Genomic DNA, 13,168 nt, shown 5'->3' on the forward strand with positions numbered 1-13,168 from the left:
GTTGCATAAGAAGGGGAAGTGTTATGACAGTGGTAATTACAGAGCTATCTATACGTCATCAGTTGTCTATAGAGCATATACTGGTATATTAGAAAGGCGACTGAGATGGGCTGTGGTAGAGGATATTGGAGAGGAGCAGACTGCTTTTATGCCAGGGCAATGGACCCAGGACCACATCTACACTATAAGAACAGTTGTGGACAAAAGCATAGCCAAGAACTGTGACCTTTATCAATCGTTTCTCGATTTTAAAGCTGCATTTGACTGTACCAAGGCAGTATGTGTGGGAATCACTTGTAGCAAAGAGGGTACAAATTAAGTTTATGAATGCCATGGAGAGTGCTTATGAAAAACCAGAAGGAATGTTTCATATAGGTGGTGAAAGCTCAAGAGAATTCCCCATGGAGAAAGGAATCAGGTAAGGTGGTAGCCTCACACCCTTATTCTTTAATATCTTTCTAGATGAAGTAGCAAAAACAAGCAAGAGGGAACCCATACAACAAACCATGGAATGTGGAGACTATGTCTAACGTATCTGCAAACATTGCTCTGTGCAGATGATATAGTGTTGGTGGCTGACACTCCGGTGTGAAATGATATGAAGGGGAAGAGAATGTTAGTGAACACCAATACAAGCAATGTGGGTTTCAAAACAGAACAGGCAGGAAGAACAACTCAATATACTCTGTAATGAAAGCCTCTTGGCAAAATGACAGTTACGAATATCTTAGCACCGTACTAAGTAATGATGGGAGAATAGAACAAGAGGTACTAAATAGAATTAAGAAAGCAGTCTCGAGGTACTATCAGATGAATAACACAATACTAGGGAAGTAAGAGATAAGTATAATAATTTACAGTGCAGTTATGCAGCAGTTACAGTGAAAGAGAGATTGGCACTACAAGAGAAATGTGTAAGTGGGATTACTGTCATAGATATGAAGTTTATGAGGAAAGTAGTAGGAAAGATAAGAATAGATTGAGTTAGAAATGAAAGAATATGAGAAGAGACTGGGCAAAAGAAACCAGTGCATGTGGTGGTTGAGAAGCTCAGTTGAGACGGTGTGAGCATGTTAAGAGAACAGGAGAGGAAATAAAAAGCTAAACAAGTATTTGAAATGCATGTGCAAGGGAGGACAGAGTCAAGAAACTGCGACAAAAGGCCTGGAAAAACAATCATGTAAAGAAAAGATTGTGTGAAAATGGAATGGAATGGAAGAAATGGATAGAGTGAGGCTACTCCGACACTGGAAAGTGTTAGGGAATTGAAGAAGAAGGCGAGGAGGAGGAGGAGGAAGAAGAAAAGTCTTGGATGGAATAACGCCCTTCTCATCACTCCTTACCACTACCATTTGCAGAAGGAGGTTGTTATCTGTTAAGTTTTAATATATTAGTAGTCCTGTCTGTGACTCAATGCCTCCACTTGTGGTGAGTAGCAATCTATCCTTTCCATATTTATGTTAGAATTATTTCACTTTTGACAAAATATTTCACACTGTTTCAATCTGTCACTCTTGCAACTTTGTTTCTCATTCATTTGTTTCACATGAAATATTCTTACAATCTCTTCAGATATTAATTTTTTTTCTCTATGAGCATTCTTCAACCTTTCTGTTATCTGTCATACATACTTTCTGTTTCCTTTTTTCTGAATGTTGAGTCTTTTGCTTTATTGCCTTTTCCTAATAATGGATCAGCTGCCTACTCATATTTGTTTCACACCTTCTCATGGTGTTCTTCTTACAATCTGAATTTTGTTCTGAATGTCATTATCTGAGTTCCACTACATTCTACACAATACACCAGCCTTTTATTGGTAATCTGTGGCTCTTGGACAAAACTCCTTTTTCCTGTCTTATTTGTGGTAATCCAAGATGGAACTTGTATTCTGAATATTTGAAATTCATCGTCAGTACTTATATATCGATATTGCTTTGATTGTACTTGTTGAAGTCTTGCATGAATACAGCAATCTTACATTTTTGTTGAGGATGTAGAGTATTTATTGTGGTTAGAACATGGTAGTATATACACTAGTGTCCAAAATTAAAGCAGCAAATGGAAATTTTTCAAGGTTTCTTTTATTTTCCCACAAAACAATATAAACTGGTGGTAGTAAAGTGGAAACATTGTAAAGAATACAGAACGTAAACAACTGCAAGATGCATAATGGAAGACAAAAAGTTCGTTTTTTCCAACATAACTGATTTGAACACACATGCAGACAACTGTTTAATGTGCTCAGTATGATGTATTACACCTGTGATAGCAATACAGGCCTGACAACAATGGGACATGCTGTGACTGATGTCACCAATCTCATGTTGAGGCAATAATGCCCATTCTTCGCAGAGCTGTTCGCAACTCTTGGAGAGTGGTTGATGAATGCTGATGCAACCCATCGCCTTAGTGCAACCCAGACATGCTATATGAGATTCAAATAAGAGAGTGAGCTGGCTATGCCATGTGTGCATTATCTTTGGTCTCCAAGAAAACTTCAGCCACCTGTGCTGTATGAGGTCAAGCATTATCGTCAATCAACAACCGCACATGAGGTCTGAATATCTCATCACAATACCTGACAGCAATTAAACTTCGCCAATTCACCTGTATGATTTCCGGAAGAGGTATTTGTGTGGTCAGCGTAATTCCTGTTAGCACAATTATGGGTCCTCCTTGGTCTCCTTCCCGAAATTATATTCCATGTTCCCTCCAGATCTGAATCCGTTGAGAATCAATCTCCGTACCAAATCAGGACTTCTCTGTGAAAAGAATGTTGGCCCACTGTTTGACTGTTAAGGTGGCATGTTGACGACTCCACTCCAGACATTCCTTCTGTGAAGACATGTCAGAGATAAACAACAGCAGGTCTCCGACAATAAAGGCCACTCTGCCGATGCCTTCTGTACACCCTTTACCTCAATACAACACGTCCAGTGAATGCTACAAGGTCAAATGCCAGTTGCCTTGCTGTACTAAGGGTGTACCACCATGCCCTAAAAGCCAATTACTGGCCTTCCATTTCTGATGTCACACATGGTTAGCCCTGCTCTGGTCTTTGGGATTCAGTTTAGGTCTCTATAAACTGTTTCCACATCCAAGAAACAAGAGAATTATTCGCAATAAGCTATCAGGCCACATCAGTTTCCAACTGTCCTGCTTCCATTCTTACTGTAGCCCTCCACCGCAGTGTGCCTGGTAGGCGTCTTCTCTGTGCCATGCTGCACCATCTGTGACTATGTATACAGCGATTGTGGATGTGAAACTAGCCAACAAACACTACCCTGATGGACAGGTGCGCTGGCATCAGCAATGGCATGGTTGTCCATGGACCGGAATGCCATCTTCCCTGCAGAACACTATTCTACGGACATATGTTGACAGTTTGTATGATTATATTGTGAATTAGACACAGGATGGGGATTGATTTGATTTGATTTGATTTTAACGGGGAAGCTAAAACAGTTTAGGCCTAACCCGCTAATGCCTGCAGCAACACTAAGTTTATTGTGTGGTATCGCTCCCTGCATATCTAGTAAAGCCAACCAGTGCCCTCAAATAGTGCAAGGTGTCCCTCTACCAGTTTTTTGTTAGACACAATTCCTTCAGATTCCGATGACCCGAAGATTCTGTATCTTTTGCTCTCCACTGCCATGCATTTGTAGATTGGGTGTGATGCAGTTTCTTCACCTTCATCACAGATCCTACATTGGGGATCCTCTTCCATTGTACCCATTGTGTGAAGGTGTTTTTTGAAATTCCCATGGCCGGTCATCAGTCCAGTCACGAGTTTGATCTCTTTCCTGTTCAATCCCAGGATTACAGAGCTTCTTTTAAAACATGGCTTGGGCATCATTACCTTACCATGTTTTTGTTTATGGACCTTCATCCAATATCCTACATTCTGTTTCCTAAGCCAGTTCCGTAGTTCTAATTTGATCATAGCCTTGGTGATTGTCAGGAAATGTTCCGGTCCAGTAAATGGAGTTGTTGCCTCCATTCTAGTCAATCTGTCACCTTGTTCATTGCCACAGATCCCTGAGTGGCCAAGGACCCACATTAGCTTTACCCTATTGCTTCCCCATAGCTCCACCAGAGCCCTGTGGCATTCTGCAACATTCTTAGATCTTGTTGCAGGAACTGCGAATGATTTCAGAGCTACCTGGCTGTCTGAATAGATGTAGATGCTACGGTCCTTGTAGCACCTACGCATATTCTCCTCCACACATGCCCTGATTGCAGTAATTTCAGCTTGGAATATAGAGGGCAGTTTTCCTAGAGAGATGATGCCCTCCTGTCTTGGCTGAACCCTGTACACCCTTGCCCCCAATGCCTTGGTCTATTTTCGACCCATCGATGAACCAAATGATGTCCCTCATACGATGTCGAGCTATTTTTTCCCATTGCTCCCTGCTTCCAATTATTATATTGTAAGGCTTGTCAAAGCAGTTGGGGTTATTATATAGTCAGCAGGCATTTCCCCAGCCATCTGAATGAAACCCAGTTTTTGCCAGTTTTAAGTCTGTGTGCCCCAGCTGCTGCCTCCACCTTGACCCAAAGGTGTAGTGGAGGCATGTCCAACATGGCTTCCATTCCAGCAGTTGGTGTGCTGCTAATTCCAACTGTTATGGCTAAGCAGGCCAATCTCTGCACCTTAGCAAGCCCCTTAGCTGCAACCCACTGTTCTACTTTCTTCCACCACACTACAAACCCATAGGAAATCCTTGGTCTAATCTCTGTGGTGTATATCCAGTCCATACCCCAAGGGCTTAGGCCCCAGTTTTTGCCACAAGACCTTCTAGTACTCACTAGAGTTCTTTTTGCCTTGGAGCAGATGCTTTTAATGTGAGGGGCCCACATTAGCTTCTCGTCTAAGGTTACCTCTAGATATTTCACTATCCTCTTCACAGGTAGAGTTTCATCGAAGAGCTTTAGATTCCAACTTGAGTGTTGAATATGTCTCTTTGTAAATGGCACCACATCAGACTTCTTAGGATTAACCCTCAGATCTTTTTATTGTACCAATTTTGCACGATGTCCAATCCTCCTTGTGCCATATTTCTAACTGTGTAAGTAAATTTGCTAAGTATTACTATGACAAGGTCATCTGCGTATCCTTGGCAGAAGCATTGTCTGGAACTTAGTTTCTCATTGATTTCGTTCACCACTAGTTTCCACAACATAGGGGACAAAACTACTACTTGTGGGCAGCCTCTAGTGTTGTTAATTACCATCTTTTAATTCATCATAATAGCCTCTACCTACCTTTCACTAAGCATGGCCCTGGTCCACTTGCATATGGTGGTCCCCAGGTCATGCATCTCTGCTGCCCTTGCCATGGAAATGAAGGTCGTGTTACTGAAGGCCCCCTCGATATCCAGGAAGATGCAGAGGGCTATTTCTTGGAAGTGAAGTGCTTTCTCCACCTTCCCAACGAGTTGGTGGCGAGCTGTCTCACATGATTTACCTGGTTGATATGCGTGTTGGTTTAAATGTAGAGGGGCCCTACTTAGCCTCCTCTCCCCAACAAATACATTAACCAGTTTTACCACTGTTTTGAGAATGAAGGAGGATGGACTGATTGGTTTCATGTCCTTGGCCTTGGTATGATAAATTCTCCCTGGCTATGGAATGAAGACAACCTTCACTTCACTCCATGCATTGGGAATGATAGCTAGTGCTAGGCTAACCCTGAATAGTCTGCATAGGACTCTTATGAACTACTCTCCTGCATGTTGCAGGAGAGCTGGAAAAATTCCATCTGGGCCAGGTGACTTGAATGGTTGGTATGTTCCCGGCACCTATTAGATTTTATAAAAGTTCACACACTCCTCGGCTGATTCCCAGTCCTCTCTTCGAGTGCCTGAGAACCATTGTCTCTCGGGGATCACATTCTGGTCTGTGTAGTCCGGCAGAACATACTGAGGAAAGTGAGTTTTGAGGAGCAGTTCCAGCGTCTCATGTACTGTCTTTGTATGTTCCCCATCCTCCTTACTCAATGTACCTCCTGGATTGGTTGGTACTCTAGTGAGAATCTTGTGAAGTCTGGCTTTTGCAGCCATGCTCTCCTCTTCCTCACAGAATGCCTTCCAGGATGCCTTCTTTGCTTGTCTGATTGATTGCAAGGTTGTAGTTAACGAGGTCCTCATGATATTTAGGCCATTGTCCTTTATGTTTTGCAATATTTAACAGCCTCCGTACCTGTTTTCTTTGCATTTCCAAATTGTTATTTCACCAAGGCACACTCCTATTTGTGCACTTCTTGGTGATTGTGCAGTTGTCCTGATATGAGGTCACTATGGCAGAGTTAAAAGCCTCTGCTACTTCCTCAAATTCTTCTGGATTCCTTATTGAGGCTTTAATTTCTGATAAGCCTAAATCAAGGTCCCTCCTATATGTCTCCCAGTCTGTTTTCCTGGGATTCCTATAGATTGTGGTCTGTCTGATGCCCATTTCAACCTTGAATTTAATGTGCATGTGGTCCGATGAAGATGGCTCCATCAACACATGCCATTGTTTGACATAGCTGCCCATCATCATGGAACCAAAGATGATGTCAATTACTTCTTCTCTTCTGCTATTCCTGAATGTAGGGTAATTGCCCCTATTCAGAACCTCTAAGTTGTTAGCTAAAAGAAATTCAAGAAGGTACTCACCTCTACTGTTGGTGTTCTTGCTGCCCCACACTAGGTTGTGGGCATTGCCGTCCCATCCCACCAGCAGTTAGTCACCTTGCCGATGGCAAATCTCTACCAGTCTCCTCACCTCCAAGGGAGGAGGAGAGCTGTCTTCGTAAGGAAGGTATGCTGAGGCCAAAACAATTTCGCTCGTGATACCTTCCTCACACTGCTGCCTTCTAATGTTCACTAAGTCCCTGGAGCAGAAATTCATCATTGGCATGAAATAAATTCCATTTCTTACATAGATACATGTTCTGGAGTTTCTTACATTTCTAGCATAAATCAGCTTACCTGCAGTCCCACTGAGGCCCGATACACTATCTTTATACGAATATGGGTCTTGTATCCGGGCCACGTCCACTTCCTGCCTCCCCAGGCAGTGACTCAGGGTAACAGTGGCACCCTTTACTGTGCTGCAGATTAATCTGCAGCGCGTCCAGTTTCTGCCTTGCTGCCATCTTTAAGGTCTCTGAGAACCCTGATGGTGACATGCAAGAACCCTAAAAACAATTTCAGGTACTCCTCCCGCATCGCCTTCAGGACTTCTCTCTGAGCTCAACCACCCGGGTTCGTCCTTCCGGTGCAACCTTCTGGTTGATCACTCTCCAGTCTTTTGTCGAGACTTTTGGGTCTGGGCTCCTATTTTCCCGAACAGAATCTTAGGAGAGACTTCCTTAAGGATCTTTGTTACCCATATTGAGATCTGCGCGGTCTTAAGAAGCTCTGCTGCCATCTTAACCAGCAGCTTCACATCTTCTCACGGGGATATCATGGGCACCTTGTCCTTGAGCCATTCCACTGTGTGCACCCCCTCAAGACAAAAATGGGGACACCACAATCTAGATAGCTCCTCCTGAAGTTGGTTCCTGGGCCAGTGTCCCCCCCAATCTTTTCAAAGAGGGCCATCTCTACCAATTCCCCTGTTTGTGACTTGATGGCCACCAGTGGATAGCCTTCCTGGATAAGTGCCATCCTAAAAACCGAGACTGCTGTACTGTAGATCTGTTTCCCTATTTCTTGCCTTTGTTTTTTTCTGAACTTGCTTATCCAGGGAGCAGGGAGTCTTTGATGCCTCCCTTATCTGATTGCTACCTGTCTTTGATGTTGTGGAGGTCTGCGTATCCCCTTCAACCTGAGACGTTTCTTCCTGGGGGGTCTTAGGTTCACGTCCCTTTAATTCCCTCTACTTGTTTTTAGGAAGCCATTCTTTCCCTTCCTTTTCCTCTATTCCCTGAGTAGTTTCCTCCTCTGAGCCCCAGACAAGCCTTTGATCTTAATCTGGTCTAGCTTCTCGGTTACAGTTCCCACTTCTGGCTTAGGTCTAGACCCTGATTCAGTAGTGGCAATGCCTTCCATCAGTACTGACCTCGATGTTTGGATATGTGAGGTCTCCATTTGCCCCTGAGTTTGTTTTTCTTCGTTTTCTGTAATTATGTCCATATTGGTCCCACAAGATTTGGGGATCTACAAGGTCGACACCACGAATACCCCGCACGGTGTAAGGCTACTTACGCAGGGAGGTTGCCCGGTATCCCTGAGGCTCCATTTGTGACACATCTTCCCATGTGCCATGGACCCTTTGGCACGGATTGCATCACACCTTGGGTTGGTTCAAGGAGTTGGGTAGGACTAGGAGTGAGTAGGGAAGATGGGATATTGTGGGACACTCTTACTCTGATCCATCAGCTGAGGTCTTTCTGGCAGTAGGTCCTCTACCTTCGACATAGCTCTCAGCTTTACGCGGACATGCAAGCCTCTCCAAGTGCACGGACAGTGCTTCGTCAAAATGGTGTCCGTCGGAGAGGCAGGATGGGGAAGTAGTGGTTACTGCTTTTATTTTGGACACAAGTGTATTTAGATTGGAAGAGTACATCAGGACGAAAATTTACATGAAAAAATGTTGGAGTCACAAGGGGACAAAATATCTGGCTAATACATACTTTCTGGGAACAAAATTCTAAGTGTGTCTGATAGATACTACATGTAGCTGTTAGAACTGTTAGTTCGTTTCTTAGAAAGGATTGGTGGCTAGGTTAGAAAAGATTACATCAAAGAGAGTTGGAGGTCAAAGACAGTAAATTGGAATAACATGAAACATATCAATCCACACTATGCTACAGGAAATCCTAGAAGCTAGGTGCCTCACTTGAGCCTCCATAGAGCCCCCTTACCCTTCCTGATCCACTACTGCCTTCTTCCTGCTTCCCCAATGTACATCGAAACATAAATTTCTGCTATCCCATTGTAGCAGACTTCAAAGCCTGTACTGAATGCATCAGAGCCTTTGTAGAGCAGCACATTCAACCTACCATGCTAAGCAGTTTCTGGAACATCTCAAGTCCTCCCCTCAGCAATAGATCACTATCTCCCCTTGTGCCCATCTGAATGTCTCCATAAAACATTGTTTATCATGACCCTATCCAACTCCATCCATCTGAATGTCTCCATAAAACATTGTTTATCATGACCCTATCCAACCCCATCCTTACTCATAACTATTTAACATTTAAGGGCCAGACCTACAGTCAAATCTAGGGGGCTGTGGTGCAAATCAAGATGGGCTCATCTTATGCCAGCCTTTTATTGTCCACCTAGATGATGCATTACTCAACACTGAGAAGCTTTGCCACCTGGCTTGATACTGTATATCCCAGAAATGGGACAGTTTCTCACTAATATACTACCCACACAACCTACTGTCATCCTCCATTGTCCTCCAAACCATCATAACATCCTTGTCAAAACATATGACGGGCCCAGACCATTAGTCCCACCCAAGGTTCCTATCCTTGCGACAACTGTTGTCACTGTAAAACCTGCCCTATGTTCCAGTCCATTACCAGTTACTCCAGCCCCACCACTAATGAATCTTACAACCTCAAAGAAAGGCAGAGAAACATGTAAAATCTTGCATGTTGTTCACCAAATAACTTGTGTTCACTGCACAACTTTTTATACTGGAATGATCCCCACTAAGGATCTGTCTGCTTTGGAGACATTGCATACACAGCTTGGAGCGTGTTTGAATGCTCACACACAGTACTACAGCCCAATTTAATTTGTAGGAATTTGATATCTTTCGGGTTGGACTGTTCTCGCCAGCAATACACCTACCAGAACCTGGCGTTGATGGCTTCCATTGTGCTACCAACTCTGCTGTGTAAAGTGTTGTGCTTGCTGCCTTTTCTCAAGTAGTAAACTATTCCCACTGCAAAAAATGTATCTATTTGAACAACTACCTTAACTCTGGCTATAATTAAAAACAGATTTATTGCATGATTAGACACACTATGTAGATCTACGTCATATGTAAATTTCAGAATTCTATTTGAGAGTTTTTTGCAGGGGAGAGAGATGTTAAATTTTGTACATATTATGAGTTAAATAGTGTAAAAAAATGGTGAAAAAGAGATTTCTAAAGTTTTTGTGTAGTAAACACAATGCAATACCCAGCTTTGCATAGAGTTGTTGCTGAGTTGGGTTTTTCGGTGATCAGTGGAAAAAAAAGTATTTCAGTGAGTTCAGTGCCTCAAGCCCTGGAGATTGGAACTTGCTTTCCAGCATATATTTACATCAATCCACCCTTCCTTAGCGTCTCTTAAAATCCTCCCCTTTTCGTCGTGGATAGGATTTCATTACTTACTGTGTTATTTGTTTCTGTTTTCTCTCTCTCTCTTTCTTTTCAGTTTTTCCTTTTCTTCCCTTTCCACTTACCTCCTAGTTGTTAACTGCAATGCCAGCCGGTGTGGCCGTGCGGTTCTAGGCGCTTCAGTCTGGAACCGCGTGACCACTACAGTCGCAGGTTCGAATCCTGCCTCGGGCATGGATGTGTGTGGTGTCCTTAAGTTAGTTAGGTTTAAGTAGTTCTAAGTTCTAGGGGACTGATGACCTCAGATGTTAAGTCCCATAGTGCTGGGAGCCATTTTGTTAACTGCAATATTTATTCAAGTCATAATTTCTCTTCCTCTCAATCCATTTCCCTGTCCTTCTATCATCTCCAGAAAGAAACAGACATAGTCCTTACTCCTGTACTTTATTTGTTGTCCTACACTCTCTAATGCTTCTTCTTTCATCTCTACCCTTCAGTGTCTTCACAACAGGTGGATATCTCTCAACCTGAGGTCTTCTGTGACCTGCCCCTCCTTTTCAAACTTACTTTATAGATTAGAAGAGTTTGCTGATATTCAGATGACTTTGTTTCACAGCACACAGTGCCAAGCTTTAAAGAAAAAGATGTTACTAGAAACCTATATCTACATACATACTCGAAAGCCACTGGGTATCTTGTACTGCTACTGTTTATTTCCTTTTCTGTTCCACTCACAAATAGAGCAAAGGAAAAACGACTGTTTATATGCCTCCATGGTGGCCATAAGTTTTTTTTAATCTTTGTGATTCTTACTCAAAATTCAGTAGAACCATTCTCTGGCCAACTTCAAGTGGCAGTTCTCTAAGTTTTCTCAACAGTGTTTCACAAAAAGAATGTTGTCTTCTCTCCAGGGATTCCCATCAGAGTTGATAAAGCATCTTCATAACACTCATAAGTTGATTGGACCTACTGGTAACAAATCTAGCATCCTGCTTCTGAACTGCTTTGATGTTTTTCTTCAGTTTGACCTGGTGGGAATCCTAAACACTCAAATAGCACTCAAGAATCAGTTACACTAGTGTTGTATAAGTTGCCTACTTTGCAGATGAACCTTATCTTCCTAAAATTGTACCAATAAATGGAAGCTGATCATTTCTGTTTCCTACTACTCCCCTTACATGCTTGTTCCATTTCATATGGATTTACAGGGTTAAGCATAGATATTTACTTGATGTGACTGTGCCAAACAGCACACTCATAATGCTCTGTTTGATGTAGACAGACTTAACAATGCAGCTAAAAGTATTGGAGGAATGGCCCACATAAGTAAACTACTGGAATTATTGCTCTGAAATGGGATCTCTTAAGACCACACTGCAAAGAAAAATGTTGATTATGAACCTGAGTAACATGTTTTTTTTCCTTTTTTTTGGGGTGGGGGGGAGGGGGAGATTTTGTTACATTCCAGGATTCCTTCAAATTTGATAACAGCACACATCTGTAGAGGATTAGTCTTCCACAGCAGTTTTATGAATAAATTTTTGCAGTTGCTTATTGGGCCAATAATATTACTATTGCATTCTCAGAAAATGTCATAGCAAATATATCTTGCCCATGCTCATAGAGTGTGAATTATTTGAAGGCTTGAATTTTATAATTGAATTGCACAATATATGGCTCATCTCAGTTGCACAAATTGCTTCATGGCTGCATTGTTGAAGTGTAAAAAGATTGTCAGAACAGTATTTATGTCAGCATGCATATTTAAAATAATTTTCCCATATATTGAATTTCTGGAAGCAAAAATCATGGCATTGTGTTTTGTGTGACATAGGCTGTGCAAGTATCCTGAACAGAATTTAATTCTTATTATTTTTGAGCAAATATATTTAATATATTTGCAGCTTCATAACAGGCTTGCTTGAACAATGCGGAAGGGAAATGAAATGAAACTGACAAGCAGAGTGGCCAGTTCTTTCATTGTCGTATCAATTTTCATCTCTGAACTGGACTGTATAACATCATTGTATTAGTTAGTTGGCAAACAAAACTGTACCTGGGGCTGCATTATTAGATTTGTTGTTTTTTTTCCAGCTGGGGTACTGAGAACAGATTTTGAATTATTGTGTCGTGATGGAAGTCACAGAACACTTGATGAATACGCAAACTGCAACTGGGGGAGATCGCCAACAAATGCTGTGGTTACCACATCAGCAAAAAATGTGGACATGCGATATCGTTACCAAAAGTTTCTAAAAGTAAGTGATATTCTTGTAGTGTTGCTACAAACTTAGAGAGACTGCATAGCTTCTTGTCTCACATGTTGATTTGTTGAAATGGCACTTCATGAAGTATTAAGCTTTCCTGAGTTAATTGTGTTTCATAAGGGCTATCCAAAAAGTAACAGAAATTTTGGTCTATTGTGGCGGGGGCAGGGCTACTGCCACCATCTTGGTGCCGTAACGTTCCTACACTTGGTACCCATCCAATGGTGGTAGCTTATGGTCTGTTTCTCTGTTATTTTGCTTTCTGTGACATGTGAAAATGTGCACTGCAAAAAAATATGTGATTAGGTCTTTGTTGGCAAAAAACTGCATACCAATTGAAATGTTTGAAACACTGACAAAGTTAAGATGTGCAATACAGAACAAGTTTTGGGGAAAATGTAGCGCAAAAGTTTTGATTTTGCACGACAACACACTGTCACACACGGCCAGTCGTACTAGAGAACTCCTATGGGGTTTGGCTGAGAGGTATATGATCATCCACTACACAGTCCAGATTTGGCACCAAGTGACTACCACCTCTTTCCAACAGTGAAGACATGGCTTGCTATGCAACTCGTTGATACCAACGCTGAACTGTGTGCCATTACACACTGGTGGTTGCAATCACAGTT

General features: G+C 42.2%; 1 protein-coding gene across 1 annotated transcript in view; it reads left to right on the top strand.

Moving 5' to 3' along the window:
• LOC126175756 (melanotransferrin) overlaps positions 1–13,168 on the top strand; it is a 140,313-nt gene that overhangs the window by 57,027 nt on the left and 70,118 nt on the right. The window contains exon 7 of the mRNA XM_049922723.1: positions 12,364–12,527. Within this exon, the coding sequence (XP_049778680.1) occupies positions 12,364–12,527 (164 nt within the window). The remainder of the gene's footprint in view (positions 1–12,363; positions 12,528–13,168) is intronic.

Source organism: Schistocerca cancellata, chromosome 3 (genome assembly GCF_023864275.1).
Source record: "Schistocerca cancellata isolate TAMUIC-IGC-003103 chromosome 3, iqSchCanc2.1, whole genome shotgun sequence".
NCBI classification, from domain to species: Eukaryota; Metazoa; Arthropoda; class Insecta; order Orthoptera; family Acrididae; genus Schistocerca; species Schistocerca cancellata.